A 24,965-nucleotide genomic window follows, 5' to 3' on the forward strand; every position below is an offset into this window, starting at 1 on the left:
CTTGATCTGTCATCAATGTAATCCCAATCACCATCCCAGCAAGTTATTTTGTGAATACTGACAACCTGATACTAAAGTTTATAAGGAGAGGCAAAAGACCCCAAATAGCTAACACAATATTAAAGGAGAAGAACAAAATTGGAAGACTGTGACTACTTGACTTTACTACCTATTATTATAAAGCTACACTAATCAAGATAGGGTTGTGTTGGTCAAAGAATAAAGAAGAAAATCAGTGGAACATAGCCCAGAAATAGACACACCAAAATATAATCAGCTGATCTTTCATGAAGGAACAAAAGCAATATGATGGAGCAAAATGGTTTGTTCCACGAAAGGTGCTAGAACAACTAGACATCTCCATGACAAAAAATCCAAAAAAAAAAAAAAAAAAATCTAGATATATACTATACACCTTTCACAAAAGTAGACTCAAAATGAATCATAGACCTAAATGTAAAACACATAACTATAACATTCCTAGAAGATAACAAAGGAAAATCTAGGTGAACTTGGTTTTGGCACGAAAGCATAACCAAGGAAAGAAAAAAATGTTATGCTGGACTTGGTTAAAACTGAAAACTTCTGCTCTGTGAAAGACACCTCACCCCCACCACTATGCAGTGCAAAGGTGAGTGCTGGCAAGGTTGGAGAAAGTCCATGTGCGCCTGAGCACTGGGACACGAGGTACTTCCTGTCACTCTTGGGCCCTGTGGCACCTGCAGCAGGCCAGCTGGGGCAAGCTCCTGTTACTTTAAAGAGAGAAAGAGAGACAGAGAGGAAGAGGAAGAATAGACAAGTCACAGATTAAGATAAAATATTTGTGAAAGACACATCTGAGAAAAGACTGTTACCTAAAATACACAAAAACTTTTAAAACTCAACAACGAGAAAGCAAATAACCCTATTAAAAAGATGGGCAAAGATCTTAACAGACATTTCACCAAAGACAGATGGCAAATAAGCAGGTGAAAAGATGCTCAGTGTCACACGTCATTAGAAAACTGCAACTTAAAACAGTAATGAGGGCTTCCCTGGTGGCGCAGTGGTTGAGAATCTGCCTGCCAAGGCAGAGGATACGGGTTCGAGCCCTGGTCTGGGAAGATCCCACATGCCTCGGAGCAACTGGGCCCGTGAGCCACAATTACTGAGCCTGCGCGTCTGGAGCCTGTGCTCCGCAACAAGAGAGGCCGCGATAGTGAGAGGCCCGCGCACCGCGATGAAGAATGGCCCCCACTTGCCGCAACTAGAGAAAGCCCTCGCACAGAAACGAAGACCCAACACAGCCATAAAAATAAATAAATAAATAAACCCAAAGTTTAAAAAAAAAAAATTTTTTTAAACAGTAATGAGCTACAACTACCTATGTTCTATGGGTTCTATATAAAAACTCATAGAATTTACAACACCAAGAGTGAACCCTAATGGAAAATGTGGCCTTTAATTAATAATAATGTATCAATATTCCCTCTGCAATTATAGCAAATGTACCACACTAACCCAAGATATTAATATTAGGGGAAACTGAAGCGGTAGGGCACTGATGGGATACATGAGAATTCTATGTATTTTCCACTAAGCATTTTTATAAACCTAAAACTGCCCCCAAAATAAAGTGCATTAATTTTAAAAAATCATCAAAGGGAGAGACGATAGGGAGAGAACAGGTGTGGAGCTATCCATTGTCTGTCCCTTCCCGGAGGATTTGTGTGGCTTGTGTTTATTTCTCCAGCAATGGCTTGTGACAATATGCATGAGTAGTGCTAACCAGGGAAGCTCCCCAAACTTTTGAGTCCAGAGTTTTTATTAGGGGCTTGTCATGTAGACGTAGTTGACCACCCATGAGGCTGACCTTAGTCGCCAGCCCCTCCAAATGTCAAGCTGATATTGTGTGCCCCAAGTCCTCTACCATATATCATGTTGTGTTAGTATAAACAATCTGTCATGGCCCAAGCCCGCCAGATAAACAAAGACACTCTTATCAATCAGGACATTCCAAAGGCTTAGAGGTTACCTCCCAGGAGCCAAGGGCAAAGGGCCAAATCTTTCTTTGGGCACAATTAATCCTTTATTGCCCACAGAACCTGCATTCCAGCACAGCTCCCTTTGCCCAATCCTTGCCCCCTTTTCCCTTTTTTCCTTCCTTCCTTCCTTCCTTCCTTCCCAGGTGTTAAGCCAAAGGATGCTCCTTTATAAATATTCTGCTCACTAAGCTCTGTCTCAGAGTTGGCTTTCTAGAGAACCCTACCTGCAACAGAGGTTGTGATGGGATACTTAGTCTGTAGTTTAGGTCCCACGTCCAACCCTGATCAGATTTTATTCACCAGGTTTTGAGACGTATTCTGAACTTTCCACAGAAAAAACTGTACATCGTGTACCAAAAAAGAAGCAAAAGTTTTCAGTTGCTTTAGGAATTTAGATCTGTGAAGTTTTTATTTTCAGGACTCCAAAGACAATTAAGGTAAGTCAGGTACTCTCAAAGAAATCTTTTTTTTTTTCTGGTCAGAGAGGCTTCAGGAAAAGTTCAAGAAAGATGACTGGCATCCACATTCAAGGAATATATTCATCTGAGGAAAATCCCAAAGGGCAGACAACTCCTTAAAAGGAGAAATTAACCACTGCTTTGGGTCCAAACTACATGAAACACAGAAAAAGTAAAGGCAAGCTTAAAAGTGATGAAAGTGAAAACATGTATGTGTCACTCAGCTGTCAAAACAGAAGGAGAAAATCAGCAAGGAGCTGGTGGCGTTGGGGTGTCTCATGACAGCCTGGCAAGGACATAGTTTCCCCACTCAGCCTTTGTGGTCACTGGTGGGGATGGGACCACAGTTTTTCTGTGCTGTTTGGCTAGAGTAGAGTGGTTACTATTTAAAAGTTTTCAGCTTTGCTATGCTGCCCCTTTCTTTGTTTTTTTGATTAGAGAGAGTAGGCTTTTCATGTTGTGTTTGTTCGTTTTGCTTTGTTTTGGGTCCATGCCCATGGCATTTCCAAGTTGCTGGCTTCTTCCAATCCAAGTCTTGGTTATATGAGGCAGAAAGAAAACTAGGGAAACACCACCATTTTGTTCCTTGGGTCCCAAGGTCCCTAAATGATCTGTCTTTCCTCCAACTTTCAGAGTCTTCGCATGGTTTGCCAGGGTTTTTAGTTGTACTTAGCTAGAGGCATAGGGAAAAGTATGTCTGCTGCTTCTTCTTCTTCCCAGAAGTTGAAATCCCACATTGGCTTTTACACTTTATTGTCTTTTATAATCTACCCATGAATGTCAGATAATGTCATTTCTATTGTGGTGCCCTATTAGACAATGCAACTAAGGATCCCACAGATGGAACCTCTTCATAAAGGAGTGACAATGTTCTGGAAGAGCATATGGGACCAGAAATATTGTTGAGACCATTTCTGGAAAATATAATCTACCATGCTCTTTGCCTTGGGAAACTGATGAACAGCTGCACTACAGTTAAAGTACCCAAATTTGTTTCTCATCTCAGTGACTCAGTTGACTACATATCTGGAAGCAGCAATCAAATCAGGACTCTCCCACCTGATTTGCCTTAACTTCAGAGGATTATTCACATCACTGTGAAGATGCACTGTATAACACTGTAGGTAAAAAGAAGAGAGCCAACTAACTGGGAAAAAATAATCAGTCGACAGAATGTACCACTGATGTGGTCCTAAGTGTATATAGAGCAATTATAAATGGGGGAGGGTAAAAAGAGTTAAAGGGAAGTAAGATTTCTGTACTTCACTTGAACTGCCAAAATGACTACATTAGTAGATTGTGATGTTGTAAATATATAGTGTAATGCCTAGAGCAACCTCTAAACAAGCTATTCAAAGAGAAACATTGAAAAACACTATACGTAAGTCAAAATGGAATCTTCAAAATGTGCAAGTAACCTGCAGGAGAAAGAAAACAGACAGAGCAAGCAGAAGACAAAAAATAAACTGGCAGACTTAAGCCCTAACGTATCAATAGTTACATTAATTGCAAATGGTTTAAATACACCAATTAAAGGGCAGAGATTGGCAGAGTAGATTAAAACATGACCCAGCTATAAACTGTCTACAAAAAAACTCAGTTCAAATTGAACATCATAGGCAGATTGAAGGTGAAAGGATGGAAAAAATATACATCACGAAGACATGGATAAAAGGAAAACATAAGTGTCTATCTTAATACTAGATAAAGTTGACTTCAGATCAAAGAAAATTACCACAGAGAAGGATACTATATAATGATAAAAGGATCAAGCCACCAAGACAATGTAGCAATCTAAAATGTGCAAAGCACAAACAACAAAGTGGCAAAATACGTGAAGCAAAACCTGATAGAACTAAAAGGAGAGGTAGACATATCCACAATTGTAGTTAGAGACTTCAATACACCTCTTTCAATAATTTATAGAACAACTATACAGACAGTCAGCCTGGCTAAAGAAGAACGAAACAAAGTCATCAACCAATAGCATTTCATGAAAACTTATCGACCACTCCACGCAACAACAGAATACACATACCTTTTGAGTACACATAGAACATACCCCTTTTAGCAGGTTGAGGCTTTTTCTACTTGGGAATTTCTGCTTTAGCTGGTCAGATGCTGTTTTCTCCCTGGTACTTCCAGCCTCCCCTTCAGTTGTTACTGTTAGTTTATAGTTTCTGGATCTGTACCTCACAGACCACAAGAGAGTTTCCAGGGTCTTCATACACTTGGTCTCATGATTGAAAATAAAAATAGCTCAATACAAATTTACATGACCTTTTCTTCAATTCTACTTGTGTCCTTTCAGGACACTCTATCCTCATTTTCTCCCTTCCTTTCTTTCACACTGAAGCACTTTTACATTGCCATATATCTTGCCTCTTATCGCACCATCTCCTCATCATATAACTTGTATTATGGAACAAGGTGAGTTTTTTGTTTGCTTGTTTGTTTGGTTTGGTTTGGGTTTTTTGCCCAACTAATTTTTGGATACCAGTTTCCCCTCTGCTAAACATGTAACTGGGGCGAACTGCTCAAATTCCCTAAGCCTTGTCATTTATAATATGGGAATAATAGTGACTCTTGTTAAGATTAACTGAGGTAGCCTTAACTCCTTTTCCTTTTGTCCTTCAAACCCTAAAATTCCATGTTTTAATGAATGGTGTTGATTGAGTTGGATTGGGAGACTGGCCTTAGGGAAGAGGTTTACTGGAGATTCTGGAGGTCACCCTGGGGAGATTTCTGGGCAAGGGGACCAGCAAGAACAAAGCTCAGAGGTAGCCTCAAGCCTGGTGTTTTGGAGGCCCGAAGAAGAGCATGGTTGATATTTTTTCTTTTATTTTGTACTTAGAACTCAGTGAGGAGGGAGGTAAATAAAGGTAGAGGGGTGAAAAAGATTTGGAAAGTACTAGTGATGGGAGAAAGGACGGGTATAATTCAAGAGAGAGCAAGAAACAGAGAGGGAAAGCAAATCTTCCAAAGCAAAAGAGATCATATGTTATGGAAGAAAACGATTATTTCAGAAAGTTTCATAATCCCGGTTCCTAACACATAGTCTACTTTCATTTTTCTATATCCTAACCTGGCTCTTGAGCATATGAATTCATTGTTTTACGTAGCTGCAACTTTAGCAAAACAAAGTTTGTGTTTTCTGGCAAGATTAATATGTAATCCCGATGTCAATCTACCTTTTTAGTCAGAACGCACCCATTTTAGATTATTTTCCACGTTGACTATTGATGACCAAAACAACCAAGCCTAGCTTGTGTCTGTCTTAGTGTCTCATTATTTCGGTCACAGAAATCCTGCAAAATAAATCAATTTAGCACGTGTCTTCTTGATTCTAGTAACGTCTAAGCAGGCCAGAAAAACCACATTTGCTCCCTACATAGACAGTGTTAATCCATCACCTCTCAAATTGCTGCATCCCTTTGGACTGGGTCTCATAAGCAGAGAGGCCCAGTTAGTTGAGCTAACTAGCGTGTGGCCAGTGGCCGGCACGCGTCTCTTTAGGCCAGCAGGGAGCGCCTGAGCTCCAGGGCACCTGCTCCAGTCGTCAGGGGGCGTGGCTCTGCATCCTTGACGGACAGCTGAGGATGCGGACGAAGATGAGGTAATACAACCACATCAAGGACGGAGCGCGGATGTGGGCGCGTGTGCGTGCGAGCGTGAGTGTGCAAGACACTTAAGTGTCTCGGAGCTCGCGGTACGGACACCGATCACACTGCATTAAAGAGAAAGAAAGAAAAGAAAAAAGAAAATTCCATTTCTGGGAGGGAGACTGCAAAGTTACGGCCGGCAACAGCTGCAGTCCCGGGGCTTTGTCCTGGGGGGTCGCTTTTCCGCGTCTAGGGACCGGAGAAACCCTCCGCAGGCGCGGGTTTGCCCGAGCGCCGGGCTTGGGAGGGGCGATTCATTCTAGAAGCAGCTGAGCGGAGCCACAGGGAGGGGGAGCTCTCTCCCAGGCGGCGACAACTGAAACTTGCGGTGAAAGGGTGGGGAGGGAGGGGTGGGGAACTCGGCGTGCCAGTCCGAGCGCGATCGCGCGGCGAGATCCCACCCCGGCGTCTGCGGAGCCCGAGGCGCAACTGGTGCGAGGGCTCGATGCTCGCCTCGCCGTCAGCGCCAGCTCGCGGCCGCCGGGGCTCCGGCCGCGCGCCCGCCGGGTGGCTTTGCTAGGCGGGGGCCAGTTTGCAGAGAGCCGGACATTTGCATGAAGCGACTCGACCCCACGGAGCAGCGGCAGCAGCGGCGCACCCGGGCGGCGGCGGCGCGCGGTCGGAGCCCGGCGGCCCTGGTCTCCGGGCCCCGGTGGATGCGCGGCTGGGGAGCGGCCCATGGGCCGGAGCTGAGGCTGCCCGGGGTGTCGGGGCGCGGGGCGGGGGGCGCGGTCGAGGCCCGGAGGCGGCGGCGCAGGAGGAAGCGGAGGAGGGCGGGCGCGCCGGGCCCGGGAGGCAGGCATCGCAGCGCTGCCGCCGCCGCAGCCCCGGGCTCGCCATGCTCCTGGCCTCGGCCGTGGTGGTCTGGGAATGGCTGAACGAGCACGGCCGCTGGCGTCCCTACAGCCCGGCCGTGAGCCACCACATCGAGGCGGTGGTTCGCGCCGGGCCCCGCGCCGGGGGCAGCGTGGTGCTGGGCCAGGTGGACAGCCGTCTCGCGCCCTACATCATCGACCTGCAGTCCATGAACCAGTTTCGCCAGGACACCGGTGAGCCGGCCGCCCCTGCCCCGCCCGCGCCTCCTCCCCTGCCTGCCCTGAGATCTCCCACGTCGCGAGCCCACCGGGGCCCACCTTTGTCCGCATCTCCATACACTGGTGTCACCGAGAGGTGGTTGTGGAGGGGGCGCTTGACGCCCCACGATCCTCTTAAGATACTCCCTGCAATAAACGTCCATGCAAATAGTATCCGTGGTTTGGTTATGCAAACCGAGCTTCAACCTAGCTCCTAAAAGACCCCCTTTCACGCGCCCCTTTTAAACGCTTGGTGGCTCTTGTAGAAATTCAGGGGCTCACCAGTCCACAAGCAATCCCAGCTGATAGGAAAGGCTTCCTGCTCTCATTCCTCACACATCACCTTGGCTGACTGACCCTACTGTGCCTCAGGCACCCTTGGGCCTGCCACACGTTCCCCTGGTCAACCACCTTGCTGCCTCTACCCCTCGGGGTGGGATGGCTTCCCACAGCTGCAACCTGGAGGGTGGGAACTGGGGCGGAGGAAGAAGGGATTCCCGGGAGGCTTTCACTGTAGTCTAGTATGGGAAGGGAGGGGCCTTTCTGGGAGCAGAGATGGACTTGGGGGATTCCAGGGCAGGAAACGCCCGGGTTGCTGTGGCATTGGTGAGTGCCTCTGCTTGGGCACTCCAAGTGTTGAAGCAACAGGCCAGAGCAGATGGAGAGAGGAGGGGGAGGGACACAGCTCCGGAATGCCTGGCTGGGAAGCTGATCGCTTTGTCCTTGGAGGAGGAGGAGGAGGATTCCTAAAAAGAAACTGTCCCCAAGATTCGCCCCGTAAAGGTCCCCTATGGGGGACACTAAACTCCTATCTTTTTGTGAGAATCAAGTTGCCACTGTGGCTACCACAAATCCCACATCCCAGCTGGCCAGCCTTTCCCCGTCAGAGCAAAGAAGAGAGCCTGCAGGCTGGAGGTCAGGGTGGCGGGTCCTTGGCATGAGGGGCAGAGGGGGCTGCATCTCTTTGCGTGGCCCACGCATGGTGCCCAGGCTTAATTTACCTAGGACAGGTCTGTCTCGCCAGTAGCCTCTTCACGGAAGTGGGCAGTTGTTTTTGGGATTCTGGCTCGGCTTTCTCGAGAGTGTGACCGAGGAGCCTGGAGAGACAGGTGTGGAGGGGAGGGACCGGAGAGGAGGACTGGGAGAGTCCCAGAGGGTCAGAGAACAGCTGTGTGAGCAAAGGCATCTCCGCCTCCTTGGAAAGCCCCCGCATCCTGTGCGCTAATTAGGATTGTCATGGGAAAGGGGTATCTTTCCACCCTCGTGTCCTCATCTTTAGTCATAACTCCTAATAACCTCTTTGCCAAGGACTTTGTAGACACCGACCGATTGAGTGAAGCTTTCTGGGGAAAGGATTCCAGAAGTGTTAGCATCTGGAGGGGCTTAAACCTTGGTGGGAAAGGGAGGGGGGTGGAGCTGAGAGAGACTGGGAGGAGGAGGGAATAAGGAGGAATGTGGGGAGATTGAGAAAGAGGATTAAGTGTGGCCAAGGGGGAAGGGAGAGAAGGTAACTGTGTACTTTGGATAGAAGTCAGAGAGGTGAGGGTGGAGGCATCAGACTGGGGGGGAGGGGGAAACTAGCCCTGTAGGTGGGGCCTACAGACCCAGAGAGTCTGACAGTCAAGACACCTACCTGACAGGGGACTGCAGTCCTGCTCAGAATAAATGGGCAGATGTTAGCTTTTCTATTTCAGACTAAATCTCAGCAGCAGATGGAGAGACACCTTGGTGACATAAAGGTCCCAGGCCTTGTCCCACGTTTGAGAAGGGGGAAAGTTTAACCAGTGTTTAGGGATGTCTGAGATGGGCATGGTTCCTAGGAAGGGTCATGGCCTGAAGGGCCCTTACTACAGAAATGAAGTTCTGGAGAAAACTGGGTTGAAGGACAGTTGCTACTTCCCCCGGGTCTGACCACCCTTCCCTGAGGACAGGCTGCCCACTGCCTGGTGGTCCACAGTTAAGTCAGAGGCTGGAGCTCCTCAGATTTTAGACCCGACCTGGCCCTGGATCATTTTTCAAACTGCCTCAGGGTGTGTTTTACATTTTTTGCCTGTCTTTGAGGGATTCAGACTGCTTTGGTATCATCCACTCATTCTAATGGTTGTTCGGCCACCGTGGACCGAGAGCCTCCATCCTCAGCGCCAGGCCCCGCGCTGGGTGCGCTGGGTGCATAAGGCACTGGGCTGAATTCCCAGGATTGCTGGGTCTGTCAGGGAGCTTGTCAAAGCAGAATAGAATCTCTGGGTTTCTGGGCTCACAGCCCCCTCCGCTGTCTTCTCCATCAACAGACACACAGTTCCTCTCAATATAGCTCATTGATGAAGCCGTGACAGGGTAGGAACTGTAAACCACCGGCTCCCAGGCAACCTCGGCCAAGCCCTGGCAATGTTTAATTAAATTACCCACCATCCCCAAGCCACAGTTTGAAGCTGGGAACCAGAAACATCCCCATAAACAAAGGAGAGCTGGAAGTCCCCTGCCCAGAGGCGATTCCCCTCTCTTTTTTTGTTGCCTCCTCTATGTGGGGACATTTCCTGACATGGGAGCTGTGTTTTTTCAGAAGTTGCCTACCCTGCTGCCAAGGAAGTCCTCCGACTCTCCACTCCCCTGGGTTCCAACCTCATCCAGCCTGTCTCCAGGGAGATGGCTGGGAGGTTGCAGATTCCCTCTGCCCACCTCTGTTTGTCCTGGGCCCTTCTCCTTCCCCAGACCATCTCTGAGTCTGAGCTTATTTGCATTCTATGCTGGTCTCCTCTAGGCATTTTGGGGTAGAGAATGGGGAAGAAGGGAAGAGACAGGGCTAGATAGAGGTGAAGGAGTCTTGGCTGATTCCAAAAGCCTCCGTCGGGTCCGCTCCACCCACGATCATTCACCTTGACTGGGCTGAGCTTTTTCTGTTGTAGGGCAGTGGCTGGAGCTCTGTCCCCTATAACTTCCAACATCACTGTGCTCTGTATCTTCCAACATATCTGATCACTGCCATTTTCAGGGCCTGGCAGCAGGATGGGGGAAGACCCGGGCTGGCAGTGGGAGACGTGACTCAGGGTCTCATTCCAGACCCACTGGCTTACTCTATGACCTTCAGCAAGTCCCTTGACTGCTCAGGCCTCATTCTCCTTCATAGAATGAAGAGCAGCCTTAAGGTTCCTTCTGGCTCCTTTCCTCTCATCATGCAGATCGGCAGGTGAATGGGTTTGGACTCTGCACCAGTGATGACGCTAATTAGAAGTAACATGGTATGAGGGAGGGTTCTTTCCAGCTCAGTTTTCTTTTTTTTTTTTGGAATTCCTTTATTTTTTAATTATTTATTTATTTATTTTTGGCTGTGTTGGGTCTTCGTTTCTGTGCGAGGGCTTTCTCTAGTCGTGGCAAGCGGGGGCCACCCTTCATCGCGGTGCACGGGCCTCTCACGATCGCGGCCTCTCTTGTTGCGGAGCACAGGCTCCAGACGCGCAGGCTCAGTAGCTGTGGCTCACGGGCCTACTTGCTCCGCGGCTTGTGGCATCTTCCCAGACCAGGGCTCGAACCCGTGTCCCCTGCATTGGCAGGCAGATTCTCAACCACTGCACCACCAGGGAAGCCCCTCCAGCTCAGTTTTCTGTGCAACTTTTGCCTCTTTCATGTCTTTAACGCAGTGACAAGAGTCAGATGGAGAGTGATTAAAGGGTTTGATAGAAGCTGATTTTTAGTCCCCCCCTCCCACTATACTCCCCACCCTGTGTGAGCACAAGAGTGGTGGGAGCAAATGTCATGACCACATGATAGCTACGGTACGAGGGAGGCGCCAAGCACATTGCACACATTATCTGGTTTCATCCTCGGCCATCTTATGAAGGACCCATTGTTCTCATTTCATAGGAAAGGAAACAAGTTGAAAAAGATGAAGTTGCTCAAAGTTGTACAGCTAGTCCACGGCAGAGCTGAGATTCTGAATCAAGTGCCCATGTCCTACTTCGTGCAGGCACTGTTCCAGGCTTGTGGGATATAGCGATAGCGAACCATCCAAGTCTTTGCCCTCATGGAACATTCTAGTGGGGGTGAGGGGTGCTGGTAAGAGAGGCCTGGGATTTCCTGGGTACAGGAGCATCGTGTTGTGTGGACGTGGGTGAAATGCCCTGGAGTCCTAGGGTCATGCCTGAAAGGTGTTGTCTCTCATTTCCCAGGAGCCAGGACAACTTGGGTGCTTTGGGATGTACGTGTCTGAGTTGCTGGAAAAAACTTTTTTCCTCTTTCTTCCTCCTTCGTCTGTGAAATCCTTTATCCCTGTCCCATTAGAAGCCTTGTCCTTGGGTCACACTGCACCTTAGGACCCAGTGGATTTCCTCAGATCATCTAATTCAGGGTCCTGATAATAGAAAGGTCCAGGACTCGCCCACGTCAGATGGAGTGATCTCAAAAGGATCAGAGAATGTAATCCCACCACCTCTCTTGTCCCACAACTTTCGCGCTGAGGTCTGCCTTCTGTTTTTAACTAACCCTCTAGGGCTGAACTGAACGCAGCATCTTTCCTTCCAAAAATCAGCTCTTCCTTGTGACACCCCTCTTCTTGTTAAATGGCGTCACTACCTTACCACTCGCCCGTGGTCAAAGCCTCAGGGGTCTTTGACTCGTCTCGTCCTTCTTTTTGAATGCCCCATATATACGGGCATGTAGAAGCTGAAACTTGAGCATACGTGATGAATGAATACTCTGCAGCTGTTCACGTGCAGATTCCCGGGCCCAGCTCCCAGGGATGCCTGCCGACCCTCAGTTCTGGAGGGTGTTGCCGATCTGTTCCCCAGGAGATTCGAAAGCACGTGATCCTGGATCACTTGGAATGCATTCAGCTACTTGTGGTCAGGTCCTACCCATTACCTCTCTGTAGGGTCCCTCTGGTCTATCACCTGCTTTTCATTTTTGCTGCCAGCACCCTCCCCCTTCTCCCCCCCCCCATTACTTCTCATTTGGAACTAATAAATGGAACAGCTCTGGTGTCACCACTTCTCTGTGTCACAAACCTGGTTTGTGGTTCCTCATGGCCTGTAAATAAAAGCCCTCACAGCCTGGCAGTCCAGACCATCTATGCCCTGGCTCTCACACACCTTTCCAAGTTTATCTTCCTGTATGCCCATATTTTCCTCTACTCCTGCCAAACAGATGTGCCTTTTATTCTCAGGCATTCCCTTAGACACCCTCCCCCCAACTATTCACAAGGTCCCTGCTCCTGAGATGCCCTTCTTCATCACTTTTACCTGTTGAAGTTCTCCTTATCATTCAGGCCCTATGCTCTTTGTTATGGTCTCCATTTCTTGAAATGGTCTCCAAATTATTATTACTTCCTTTCTTCAGTGGATATTTATTGAGCCCTCAGGACATGCTAGGCATGGGGGCTACAGCCTTAAGCAAACTCCTGGATGCCCACCCTCATGAGACTGGGAGTCCCATGAGGTAGGTGGACATTCATCCAATGAATCACACAAATAAATGTGTAACTGAACCTCAAGACGGTGTAAAAAATAGGAGCAGGAATTTTACCTGGTCGGACAACCCAGAGAGGTTTCCTCGAGGAAATGAACTGAAATCTGAAGGATGGGTAACCAAGAGGATGCCAGAGTGTGGGTGGGGAGGGACCAAGATTGTGAAGCAACCCAGAGAGGAGAAGAGGCAGTGGCGAGAGTCTGCAGGAGGCAAGTGGGGCAGAAATGTGGGCAGAGTGTATTAGGATTTGAGGAGACCACAGAGGTTGTGGGTGGAGAGCATCTTGGTCTTGACCTACAAGGAAGTCATGGAAGAGATTGAAGCACGGCGGGGTTGTGGTTACATTTTCTGCTAACACCGCATTTGTTGACACCCTTTTTGGTGGCATATTCTGCCTCATAACTAGGCAGTTGCCTTGTTTTAGACTGGGAGGTGCTTCGGGAGTGCCTGAATCTGCATTCCTCACAGCAGCTAATGCATACTCAGCAATATGGGATAAATGATCAAACGCCAACGTAGCCAGAAGTCCTCACCCCATCACAGCACGTCTATGGAGCCCTCGTTACTGCCGACTCTGCGTTAGGCACTGATATGAAAAGTGCCGAGATGCTTGTACCCATCAGACATAAGCAGCTGTGCACCCCAGACTCCTTGAAGATGGAGCCCGGACTAGGAGAGCATTTCAAGAAATGGATGGCAAATGGCATAGGACCTGAATGATAAGGAAAATTTCAGTAGATCAAAACAGCAAAGGAGGGCGTTTTGATAGACGGGACCTGGTGAATAGTAGGGGCAGTGGGGAGTCAGGGAACACTGAGGGAATGCAGGAGGAAAAGGGGGCATCTGTCCAGGGCAGAGAGGAGGATAAACCTGGAAAGAGGCAGGGCAGAGTTCCCAGAAGTTCTGGGGCAACTCCCAGGCATAGCTGGGACTGATACCACCATTGTGAAAAATGCCTTTTAAGCACATTTATGAGAATTGGTCAAGTGCATTGTTTGTCCCTGCTACCCTGGAGAGAGAATAAAATAGTGTCATTTAAGCTCTCTAAACTTAATGTCCTCACCTTTAAACGTTGTTTCATAGGATTGCCAGGAAGATCAAATGAGTTAGGATAGCTGAAGGTGCTTTCTAAGTAACAAAGATTGTGCAAAGAGGGAGTTTAAACTCTCTCTCTCGTCCTCCTCTTCTCTCTCTGTCTCTGTCTCTGTCTCTGTCTCTCTCACTCTCACACACACACACATACACACACACTTCACATCCCCTGGACTAACCTTTCCCCGTGACTTCTCCATCCTGCTAAGACATAAAATAGAAGATAAATTACAATAATAATCACCAACTTTTATTGAGCCCTTGCCATGCGACAGGTATTATCTTAGCATTTATATTCATTGCTGCATTTAATCCTCAAATCCACCCTTTGAAGAAGCTACCCAGGACCCAAACAGATGAGGAAACTAAGGCTTAATCACACAGCTGGAAGGGACGGAAGCTCTGCTGTTGGATCCAAAGGCTGTGCTCTTTGTCCCCCAGCAAGCTGGCGCCTTAGGAAGGAAATGGCGGCAAACCAGGGGCCTACTGGCCACCCCGTTCTTCCTCCTCCTCTCCTGCTCCCCCCCACATACAGCACACCTCCTCGCGCTGAATAGGGGATTGTTCTGCTTCTCCCTCCTGCCTCTGAATGTTGATGTTTTGGGTCATTAAGGGGCTTGGAGATGGGGTGGGGGGGGGTGGTTATGACCTGGCAAAGGCCTGAATAGTCATTGTTCCTTTTCTTCCCCCCTTGAATGAGATTCTGTCCCCAGTCTTGGTGTCTCCCTCTGGGTTGGAGGAGGGGGTGGGTCAGAGGCCAGGGAAGGGGAGCCTTTTCCCACCACTTTGATGGATAGAGCTTAAGCTGACGGATGCAGAGATTCCAGCATCCTCGGAGCTCTCCCCAGTCTCCCTACCCGGCCTTGAACCAGGCATCTTCAGCCTTGATGTTAATATCCATGAAGTGAGCCCTGGTGGGGCATGGATCTGAATTCAAGGTTCCGGTAGATAGAGGAGAAAGAGGCAACAGTTACAGGCTTAGTTTTCCCTGCCAGTCCTGCGGGTTCATTTCTGCTGTCCTATTCCCCTGCAATAAACCCTAATCTCCTCCCTGCCCTCACCACCCCCCGCCCCACCCACTGTGAGACTATCAAAATTGAGACTGTCCTATCTTTAGGAGGGTTGAGCTTCTCGGAAAAAAAGACGTTAGATAAATAGAAAGTTATTCTTATGATCACTATCACAGTTGTTGCTATAAGATTTAATGCTGGGAAATATGAGAGAGTTCTTTCAACCTGATCTTTTTTTTTTTTTTTCCTTTTTTACCACACCCAAAGAAGTCCAGAGAGCCAGCTCCGTCGCCCCCAGCCCTGGGCAGCCTTCCTGGGTGGGGGCAGAGTCTTCCTCTATCCTCTAGAGTCCCACGACCCTGTGTTCTTTTCCTCTGTAGCCTTCGGGGCTGAGGCATTTGGAGAATCAAGGAAGAAGGGAAATGATATTTCTCAGCACCTAGCACGTGTCAAGGGCTTTATATATCTTATTGCAAAGTACAGGGCGCATGAGAAATCCAGGTCCTGCCACAGACAAATACATATTCGTTGAGTGAGTGAGCCACATTTAATTTCACAAAAACTCGGCAAAGGAGTTATCATCTTGTTTCTTGGGGGGAGAAAAGAAGGTTGTGGGGTATTATATTAAGTGATCAAATTTGGCTGCAAACTAAGGTCTCCCGACTCCAAACCAGGAAGTGCTCTTTCTGGTACCCTGTACTGTCTCCCACATCCTTCCCCTTGTAACTCATCTGCTTTCACCCCCCTGTGACTGCTGGACTTCAACATGGCAGGAATGAGCCTCATTTAAAGCTGATATCTCAACCGGCAGCCCAGTGCCGGCACACTGTAGGACTCGTTTAATGTCTGCCTATTAATGTAACACAATTCAGTTTCATCCCTTGGTGACCCTGATCCTCTCCTCTGTCCCACTCTGGCAGGGACCCTCCGCCCAGTTCGCCGCAACTACTACGACCCGACCTCGGCCCCCGGGAAGGGCGTGGTGTGGGAGTGGGAGAACGACAATGGTTCTTGGACGCCCTACGACATGGAAGTGGGCATCACCATCCAACACGCCTACGAGAAGCAGCACCCCTGGATCGACCTCACTTCCATCGGCTTCAGCTACGTCATTGACTTCAGCACCATGGGCCAGATCAACCGGCAGACCCAGCGCCAGCGCCGCGTCCGCCAGCGGCTAGATCTTATCTACCCCATGGTCACTGGCACCTTGCCCAAGGCCCAGTCCTGGCCAGCCAGCCCCGGGCCTGCCGCCGCGCCCCCCGCCCCGCCCTGCTCCTGCCCACAGTGCGTCCTGGTGATGAGCGTCAAGGCCGCGGTGGCCAACGGGAGCGCTGGACCCCTGCAGCCCCCGGCTGCCCGCAAGAACATGCCCGAGTCTGGAGCGGTCAAGGTGCCTCCCCCACCAGGCCCTGGGGCCAAGCCACTGGACAGCACGGGCACCATGCGAGGCCCGGTGAAGACGGTCCCATCGCAGGCGATCCGGCGACAAGCCTCCAGCACGCCGGCAGGGGCGAATGCGGGCTCCCCTGCTAGCGCCCCGGGAGCCAATGGCAAGACCGGAAGGGTGGCCCTGGCGACCTTGAATCGGACCAACCTGCAGCGACTGGCCATCGCCCAGTCCCGGGTACTCATCGCCTCCGGGTAGGTGCTTCCATGGCTGCCTCTGGGCATCGACTGACCAGGGGCGTCAGACGTCACTGATCATCCGGGTCAGAGATGAAGGAAGGGCTGCCAAGGCTAAAGCTCCTCCTCGTCTTCGCCTGACCCCCTGGCTGCAGGTGGAAGGCAGCACGGTGTGGTGGGTTAGCAAGGATGTGGCCTTTGGGGTCCAGCAGATCTGGATTCTAGTGGAGACTTTGCCTCTTCCTAGCCCTGTGATAGGGGCGGATCCCTAACATCATAGAGCCCCAACTTCCTCATCTGTAAATGCTGGCCATAATATTCATGTTAGGGTTGCAGTGAGGATTAAAGCAGGTGATGCCTACCAAGAAATAGCAGGCAACATTCATGGGCTCCCACCGTGTTCTAGTTTGGGGGCTTTATCGCTTTACTTAATCCTTACAACAAGTCTATGGAGTAGGCATTTTTTGATCCCATTTTGCCCTTGAAGACATGAGAGTTTCACTTGCTCCAGGGCACATACCTAATCATCAGCGGAGAACGGGATTCAGACTTTAGGAAGTCTGAGCCCAGACTCTTCCCCACTCAGCCATGCTGCTTCCCTGTCAATCACATACCACGGTGTCCAGCATACAGTAGGTGCCAAGTGAGGGTTAGTCCCTTTCCTCTGGTGCCTCCAGATTGGAATAACAGCCCATGTTTAACGAGTGCTTACTACCTCCATGCACTGTCTCAGTCATTCCTGTGACAACTTGGGGACGTTGTAGATTCTGTTGTAACTACTTTTTATCATCCTCTTGGCCTTCCTGATCCTAAAATGGGAGAGACGCAGGTCCATGTGGTACCCGTAGCCTTTGCCTGCCAGCCGCTGATTTCTTGTGAGATTGGCCTCTTATATCTGTCCAATCTTCCCTTTCTCTGGAGGAGCCTGGCCCTGCCTGCCACCCAAGCCCCAGACATTCGGGATGGTTCAGAGGGAGGTTGGACACAAGAGTGTGAAGGTCAGGCTGCCCAGAGGAAGATCTCTGCACATAGAGGCTCGGCGCTGGGAGGAGACAGGAAGGAGGGTAGATTGCAGACTGTGAGGCCGGGCCTTTACTCCTGCCTCTGCCACTGGGTGAGGCATCGAATCTTTGCAAGGTCCATGTTCCCCCTGTGTGGAATGGGGATCATCATGCTTGCCTTGCCTACCCCACGGAGTCAGTGTAAAAACCTCAGCTAAGAGAAGTCACCCCTTAACAGCTGACCCGATGCACTCGCCGGCATTAACTCATTACCTTACACTGTGATGCAAGTGTCAGGCATGGGCACTCAGCTAGGAATTAACTCCCCAAGGAGAGATGCACAGCCCATGTGTTACTGAGTGGGAACTGGAACCTAGATTTTCGTCTCTTAGTCTTCTGCTCTTTTGGCCAAAGCCCAGCTCCTCGTTGTATTCAAAGGCAATTTATAAATGGTCAGATGCTAGTCAGATGCCTGGGATATTCATGACTTCCTCTGAGCCTGCAGAAGTATTTGGCAGAGGGGAAGGGGTACCCGCACAATGCCACTGCTCAGTTTCTCCACACTGGCGTACAGAAGCATCCCGGGGCCTCTAACGGAGTTCCAGGGCGACTGCTGGCATGGCAGAGGGAGGCTCCTATAGTGGGTAAGAACTCAGTCTTTAGAATCTGACTGGCTGGGCTGGAACCCAAGTTTCTGGCTGCGTAACTTGGGGCAAGTTTTGCATCCTCTATCTTCAGTTTACTCATCTGTAAAATGGGGATAGGAATAGTACCTTGCTTATAGGGTTTGTCATGAGGACTAAATGAAATATTCAGTGTGGATTTACTACAGTGCTTGGCACATATTAAGAGTCTTTTCAGTATTAGCTGCTATTATTATTACGAACAGTATCTACGCGCTCTGTAGTTACTGAAGTCCAAGCTGAGCAGAATCTAACACCCTACTTCATTTCTGGCGCCCTAGACAAAAGCCAAGTGACCCCATGCCATACTTGAGGGAAAGGAACCCCAGATTGCTTTAAATGTCAATGAAGGAGTCGGCAGCTCTTTATCTCTCTGCTTGAGTATCTGCCTGCCAATAGAATCCGAGCAGCAGAGTAGGGCGGAGGTCTGGGCAGTGCAATTTCAAAAGGGCTATAGAAACAAGTTGTTTTTTTCTCTGCTCTGTTTTCCTGACAAGGGAGGCCCCTCCCTACCCTCTCTGTCTTCCAGCCCTCTCCTTTTCACCTCTTACCACCTCCCTCACCCCCACTACCATCTTCTCCTCCAGCCTTTCTTGGCCATTTAATTAGCGTGTTTATTCCCTTTGTCTGCCATTGCCATCGACCTTCTGTCGTCCAACGGCCCCTTCCCCCTCCCCTCTCTGCCCATGACTTCTTCCAGTAACTTTCCCACGGAAAAAAGGAAGACCAGGGAGGGCGGGAGAGGTGGGATGGAGGGAAGGGTTTGGGGGGAACAAAAGATCCTGTGAATTATTCAGAGACACAAGCAGGGGGTTTCTAAAGAGGAGAGAGGAGGGCTGTGCTGAGGAGGGCGGGAGTCGCCCCTCTGGCCCTCTTTTCCAGAATGGAAGCTTCTCTATCTCCAGCGAGACCTCGGTTGCTGGAGAGACAAGACCATTGTTCTGCCGAGGATTCCTGGGTTGGCTCATAACTCCCAGAAAAACACTTCTCACCATGGTATCTGCAGAGCTATTCTCCCCTCATCAACCCCCCTTCCCCTGCCACCTTGCCAGCTCTTCTCTTTTCTTAGTTTTGTATTTTAGAGACAGAAATTAAAACGTGCACCCTCCATAACTGGGAACTTCCCCACAGCATGGGGGCAGGGGAGTGTCTGCTGATTGGCCAACAAGTAGTTGGGTCAGGCAGCTTTTGCTGACTTGAGTTGCCTGGAGGACGTGAACGCTCACCTGCCTTTGGGTTGCTGATTTCCAGGAAAAGGAGTCAGGCACCTGTAACCCTGGGGGCCCCAACAGGCTGTGACCGGTGTGGACCATACAGGCTGTTCTTGGTTTTCATTTTAACGAATAACGGTGGGGGAAGGGTGATCAAGTGTTGCCAGCTCAACAATCTGCCCAGCTCTCAACTTTGTATTAATACTTTACACCTGACATCCTCAAGAATCTGAGAAAATTGGAATATTAAGCAGGAAAAGGCTTTATATCAAGCCCAACTTCCTCTCACCTTTGGGAACCAAAAAATGTAAACAATCACCCAAATTTGCATAGGGCTTGGCTATTTACAAAGTGTTCGACCTAGATCCTAAATCCTCCCTGGGAACCCATGGGACAGAGATTTAGGGTGCCCTGTTTACTGCGTGGTAACTCAGATGCGGTCATGAATGGCAGAGAGGCTGCACGGTTCTCCCAAAGGCACAAAGTCAGTGCAGAGCTGGGCTAGAAGCAGATATCCTGACCCCCTTGCTGGGCCCCTTCCTCTGGACCCTTCTGTATTTCATAAGCAAATATCCCCTCTTCCCCATGCCCTGCTGGGGAAGCCTCCATAGCCTCCTGACAAGCCCTTCCACCATGTTGTCGCTTTCCTGGCCTGGCAGGGACACCCACCTGTTCTGCAGTATTCACCAGCAGACCCTCCCTCTCCCCAGACCTCGCCCCCGACCCTGAGTTCTCGGGCTGCCCGGGACGTGCGCGCTGGGGACGTGCGCACTGGGGACGGACTGTTTCCTGGTTAACCAGGTTGGGTGTGGAAACCTGCCAGTCCAGTTTGTGGCAACAAAGGTGGCTTTTGTCACCCAGATCACAGCTACTTATCAGCTGAAGTGGGGGCCTTGGAGATGGTGAGGGGGGAAGGCAGGTGCTGGGCTGGGTGGCGCCCACTGCCCACTGCCCCCTGGTGTGGATCCAGAGAACAGGCGCAGAGGCGGGACCCTGCCCACCCCATCCTCCCCAGAGAGAGGCGGGAGGAGAATCAGCTCCAGGTGGGGGACCCAGGGCAGAGACGGCACCTTGGGTCCCCAGGTAGTGGGGTGGGAAATCATCAGGAAGTCTCCTTGGCAGCTTCTAACCCAAGACTTTCACAGTTTTACAGATAAGGAAATTGAGGCTCAGAAAAGTTGATGGACGTTGTTACTGGCAGGACGGGGTCTTTAACCTGATTTCTCTGACCGCCGCCCCCCATCCACAATACCATGCCTGGCCCTGTGGGGCAGGTTACAGAGTCCGGAATCAAGTCTGTGCCTCTCTTTCTTGGTGTCTTTCTTCTGTGTTGAATTCAGCTTTCCCCTCCTCCCATCGGGATTTGATTTATCCTGGGGACAGTTTCTGAGGACAAGTAGCCTTTGGTGGCCTGCTGAGACACAAACACACCCACATTTGTTATTTCCACATCCTTCTCACAACCCCGGTGCACACGTCATCATCCCTGGGAAGGGACAGAGGCCCCAGAAGACTCAGCATGGCCAGGCAAGCACCCATCCTTCTGGGCACGTGGGGGACAGACAGACCCAGGGCTCAGCCTTGAGGTGACATTCCAACCTCCCCTCTGAGTTGTGGGTTTATTCCTTAAACCTGAAGCTTCGTGTTTTCTGTCTGCAGCATGGGGGTGTTAGGAGGATAACACAGACACAAGAGCACAGCCTAGTGAGTGGCTAAAACAATGGGCTCCGGAGACAGATTTCCTGGGTTCAAATCCTTCGCTGTGTGACCTTCGTCAAGTTTGCTGAACCTCTCTGTGTCTCACCTTCCCTGCCTATTAAAACGGAGTTAATAATAATAACACCTCTTGCATAGGTTGTTGGAAGGGTTAGATGGATGTATATATGGTGAGCAGGTAGAATGGTGCCTGGGATTAAGTGCCTGACTCTACTCCTGTTAGCGATTTTAACACATGGATGAAGGGCTGTGGGCTGTCTTGTTCACTGCTGTGTCCCTGGCATCCAGCAGAGTATCCAGCACAAAGTGGGCTCAGTATGAATGGACAAATAAATTAATAAACAAATAAACAAATAAACAAGTGCTCTTTCCCCTCCCCCTACTTTCCCAGCACCACCCTTCCCCCATAGCAGAAACTCTGGCTCCTGGAGTCATCGGTGACCCCGTCCATCAGGCTCTCCAAGCCCACATCCCCTCCCAAACCCAGCTGTGGAGGCCTGGGTGGCAAGGGGGATGGTGCAAGACCTAGCCCCATGTGTCTCATATTTTTCTACTCAGCACCGTGGGAGGCCTCGACTTTCCCAGGCAGCTGTGCTGTCTTCTCTCCATCCTGGCTCAAGTTGCTGGGGAGAAGGACAGAAAAGGGAGGAGGCCTTGCCTGATATTTATGTTTCTCAGGGAAAAGGAGAAGTGACAGCTGTTAGAGCAATGGTTTCCAAATGTTAGACTAGGGATCGGCTGCTTCTGCATCCTCTCAGCAGAAGCTTGTAAAAATGCAGATTCTCTTGGCCCACAGGTAGAGCTTCTGAGGCAGGCAAGGGGCTTTGCCTTTTCAAAAGCTTCTGAGGTGACTGTACACCCAAGTTTGAACTTGCTTCTTTATGTTTTTTTCATTTCTTCAACCAATATTCGTTGAATGCCTACTAGTGTCAGGCTCTGAATGAAACAGACAAAGATATTTGCCCTGGTAGAGCTTAGCTTTTAGGAGGGAAGATAAGAAGCAACAACTTATTTTCAAAGATCATACGTGGGAATTCCCTGGCGATCCACGGGTTAGGACTCAGCACTTTCACTGCCATGGGCCCAGGTTCAATCCCTGGTTGGGGAACTAATATCCCACAAACGGTGGGACGTGGCCAAAAAAAAAAAAAAAAAAGACCAGGGTAAGAGGACTTGGGGGGGGGTCTCAGTGTGGGATGGAGTGGTGGTTAGCAGTATTAAATAAGATGGCCTCAGGAACATCACTGAGAAGGGAACATTTGAGCCAAGGCTGAAGAAGTTGTAGGAGGGAACCAAGTAGGTGTCAGGTGGAACAGCATTTCAGACAGAGGGAACAGCCTATGCAAAGGCTCTGAGGCAGGACTGTTCTTGGCCAGTAGGAGGAACAGCTAGAGTGCAGTAAAGAGGTGAGTGATGTGAGGAGAGGCCAGAGAGCTGGGGGCATTGGGGTGGGGGATTTTGGCAGCTCATGCAGGGCTGTGTAGGCCTTCCTGGGACTCTGAGGGAACTGCAGAGCCCTTCTGAGTTTTGAGGTTCTGAGTGGAGGCATGATGTGGACTGACAAGGTTTGAAGGTACCAGCTCTGGCTGAGGGGCTAAGAACTTACTGCCTCTTTAGTAGGAATAAGTAGTTCCTGTAAGAAAGGGGAACCCCTCAGTGGGTGAAGTTTTGGGGTCCCCACCACTGGCCCATTTTGTCCCACTTGTCAAAAGCATGATGCGTCTGCTCTTTCCTTCTTCAGGGTCCCCACCGTCCCAGTGAAGAACCTAAGTGGGTCCAGTCCTGTCAACCCTGCCTTGGCAGGTAAGAGAAGCCCCCGGCTGAAGGTAGAAAAACAAAAGCAATGAAATAGGTATAGTGAGCATTTGTAAAAAGAGAGACAATTCGGATGTTGATTAAGACAAATGAGGATGTGAGGAGTTGGGTTGGAAGGGCAGGAAGAGTTTGGGGAGAATTGATTGTGAAAAGCAAAGCTTGCTGTTGAAAATGAGGGAATGGATACGTTTCCAAGAAAAGTAGAGGCTACGTAGAGAATCCATGAGTTATGGGAACGCCGGTGGAAAGGAGGCGAGTAGGTTACTGGGGAGGGGGGAGTTGGGTGGGAGGGTTTGGGGGGCTGACTCTCCAGTCCTTCTTCTCTCATGCTCTTGCCCTTCCAGGCATCACTGGGATCCTCATGAGTGCGGCAGGGCTGCCTGTGTGTCTCACCAGGCCACCAAAGCTGGTTCTCCACCCACCCCCTGTCAGCAAGAGCGAAATAAAATCCATCCCAGGGGTTTCCAACACGAGCCGCAAGACCACCAAGAAACAAGCCAGGAAAGGTATCGGCCTCTTTATCGAAAGGGGTCCTGACGGGGAGGTCACAGACTTGGCTCCCAGCCCTGGCTCTGCCTCCACCACTGAGGGTCACACCCATGCCTTCACCCTCTGTGCCTTAATTTCTGCATCTGCTAAATGGGCCTACCTAGTACCTGTTCTGATGATTACACCAAAGTGGATGAGGTATGGATCAGATGGAGACACCTTGAGAAATTTAAAAATGCAGCACAAAAATATAGACACATAAAAATAGGATGCGTGACACAGATAAAACATCAATACATTAGAGAGAAAGATCACTTTGACATTGGAATCCAAACAGACTCGACTCATACCCCAACTTCGTCCCTTGCAGTCTTGTGACCCCAGGCAGCCTCTATTTTCTCACCTTTACAATGGGCACAACCGGTACCCGGCAGGTATGTCCTGTAATGCATCCATGTCACTGGGGAAATAACCACTGTCTTGTGTCCCTCTGGAGACTCCAGACGCTCTGGCCCCTCGAACCCCCTTTAGGAGCTCCATTCTCCCTTTTCACATCCCACAACTAGGAGGTCAAATACCTGTGCTTATCCGGGCACCAAGGACCCCGCTTCAGCTCTGTGGCTGGTCTTTCTAGCCTCTGGTATTGGTTGTTAAATGATTTCACCGTCACCCCTAAGTCCCCACCTTGCAAATTTGTTATGAAGTTTCAATGGGATCATATGTATATTGTGACTTAGCCCGGCAAGCAATAGGCTTTCAGTTAATAGAAGCTTGATTCTTCTAAGAGGAGCAGGGCAGTGGGAAGGAAGGGCCTGCATCCCAGCTTTTGAATGTTGCAGGATCCACTTCCTCAAACCCTTGTCCTACTTTTCCAGTCTATCAAAATCTCTCTGCTTAAATAAACTTGATTGCCTTGCTTGTAGTCTCATAGGAAACGGCAGGATTTTGCACTTTCCCACTCTTCCTGTTATTACTAACAGCATATATCAGACTCTTAGCAGGTAAAGTGCCAAAGAACTGTACATCCGTTAGCTCATTTAATTGTCAAAGCATCGCTCTCAGTAGGTGCTAGTGGTTGCTTTTGCCTATTTCCTAGGTGAGAAAACAGAAGCTTAGAGAAGTTAAGAAAGTCACCCAGGGAGGCACTGACCCTTTTTTCAAACTTCTATGCCTCTTTGTGAGTCTGTATCATCCCATCCCCTGCCTTTAGGCTAGGCTGCCTCTTAGGGGTCCAGTTCCCCCCCTCCCCAAAATTCCAGAATCAATGCACCTGTCAGATGATTGCTTCCCAGAGCATCACCCTTTCCCTACTGCTGGGCTACCTCTGCTGGCAGTGATCATGCCATCAACAGCCAAAGAAGACCGTCCTGAAGCTGTGGTCATAAATTCCTGGTTTCCCATAAAAATAATAACACTTTGACTCCACATTACCGATTGAGACAGTACTTAGCACATTGTAAAGGGAATGCCATAAGCCTACCTAATGCTTTTAAGTGTGTAACAGTTTACAGAGTGCTTTCATTTGTCATCTCATTGCATCGTTTGGGCGGGTCCAGGCTCTTCGATGATGTGGAAGAGAAACCCACTCAACCTCTGTCAGTTAAAAAGTGGGTTTGTTGAAATTAGGCAGGGGGCTGTCAGGGAAGTG

At 49.6% G+C, this 24,965-nt stretch overlaps 1 protein-coding gene across 1 annotated transcript in view; it reads left to right on the plus strand.

The window, feature by feature from the left end:
- The first annotated feature begins 6,982 nt into the window (after positions 1-6,982).
- Positions 6,983-24,965, plus strand: part of DTX4 (deltex E3 ubiquitin ligase 4) — a 30,025-nt gene continuing 12,042 nt past the window's right edge. Inside the window, exons 1-4 of the mRNA XM_068555517.1 lie at positions 6,983-7,193; positions 15,697-16,420; positions 22,755-22,816; positions 23,173-23,334. Of these exons, the coding sequence (XP_068411618.1) occupies positions 6,983-7,193; positions 15,697-16,420; positions 22,755-22,816; positions 23,173-23,334 (1,159 nt within the window). The remainder of the gene's footprint in view (positions 7,194-15,696; positions 16,421-22,754; positions 22,817-23,172; positions 23,335-24,965) is intronic.

Source organism: Eschrichtius robustus, chromosome 11 (genome assembly GCF_028021215.1).
Source record: "Eschrichtius robustus isolate mEscRob2 chromosome 11, mEscRob2.pri, whole genome shotgun sequence".
Classification (NCBI taxonomy): Eukaryota; Metazoa; Chordata; class Mammalia; order Artiodactyla; family Eschrichtiidae; genus Eschrichtius; species Eschrichtius robustus.